The sequence below is a fragment of the Austrofundulus limnaeus genome, unplaced genomic scaffold, assembly GCF_001266775.1.
Source record: "Austrofundulus limnaeus strain Quisiro unplaced genomic scaffold, Austrofundulus_limnaeus-1.0 Scaffold10, whole genome shotgun sequence".
Lineage (NCBI taxonomy): Eukaryota > Metazoa > Chordata > Actinopteri > Cyprinodontiformes > Rivulidae > Austrofundulus > Austrofundulus limnaeus.
The window spans coordinates 1,120,859-1,121,956 of record NW_013952412.1 but is presented as its reverse complement, the minus strand read 5'-3'; the positions used below and the strand labels follow the sequence as shown (position 1 = coordinate 1,121,956).

Genomic DNA, 1,098 nt, shown 5'->3' with positions numbered 1-1,098 from the left:
TATATATATAAGGCTTAAAATTAGATGAAAGTATACAATCAGAAAAATGACTAATCTGTGACCTTCACCTTTTGTTTTGTGACCTTGAAATTAATTGGGGTGATCACTGAATTAAGCAAAAGAAGCTGAAAAATCACATAAATGTTATTTTAGCAAAAAAAAGTCATATTTGGCTGAAAATAGCTTAGTTACAGCTGTAATTAGCTGAAAAGGCCCGCAAATGGGAATTTAGTTGAATAAAGTGCAATTTATCCAACAACAGCTAAAGAGTAGCTGAAAAGGCAGAAAAATCCAAAAACAGTGGAAATGAAGGGAGCATAAGCGAAATAAACACACTAAAGCTGATATTAGCAGAAAGAAGTTGAAAAATAGCTTTAAAATTCTGAAAGTTAACAGAATATGAGCTGATTGAAGCAATGCATGATGGTCTTTCTGTCATTTCTCTCAGTAGGTGGGGTCAGCAGGGATCTGCGGATGAAGAGGAGGGTGTTGCCACCACACACGCTTCCTCGCCCTCCTCGTTTGCCACCCTTACATCCCATCAGCAGCCAGAGCTTCTCCCGAAGCTTCACTTTCTCCTTCTTTGAGCTGCCGCTGCAGTACTCTCCTCACTGCCGGGCCGTACGGGTCAGAAACCTCTTACTGCGTCTGAAACAGATTCACTACTGACAGCTCGAATTTATGTCAGCAACAACATGTAATATACAAATTAGTTTTTCATGAATGTGTGTAGGGAAGTCTATTCTGCATGTATCACTTTACTCAGGGTTTTACATCTTTAAAGATTAGAATGATGTGAATGTTTAATATATTTTCAGTGGATTTTGGGTTAGTAAAACTTTCTCAAGGGAAACTTTTGATTAAATTTTTAGTGATGGGAAGATCTGACACCAGGCTCTGCTGTCACTTTTTTATTTATTTCATTTTTTTATGCCTACACCATTAAAACTTCTTTTTTTATTTTTTGACATGATAATGGGTTTCGAAAGTGAAACATATTGGAGGAGATCCAAAGTGAGATATTTATTTTTCATTTAATCTCTCTCCCTTTCATCCCTCCTTCACTCTCTCTCTCTCTCTCTCTCTCTCTCTCTCTCT

At 37.2% G+C, this 1,098-nt stretch overlaps 1 protein-coding gene across 1 annotated transcript in view; it reads left to right on the top strand.

Moving 5' to 3' along the window:
- Positions 1 to 669, top strand: part of LOC106513017 (wiskott-Aldrich syndrome protein homolog 1) — a 2,852-nt gene extending 2,183 nt beyond the window's left edge. Inside the window, exon 3 of the mRNA XM_014001633.1 lies at positions 449 to 669. Coding sequence (XP_013857087.1) covers positions 449 to 669 — 221 coding nt within the window. The remainder of the gene's footprint in view (positions 1 to 448) is intronic.
- The last annotated feature ends 429 nt before the right edge of the window (positions 670 to 1,098 follow it).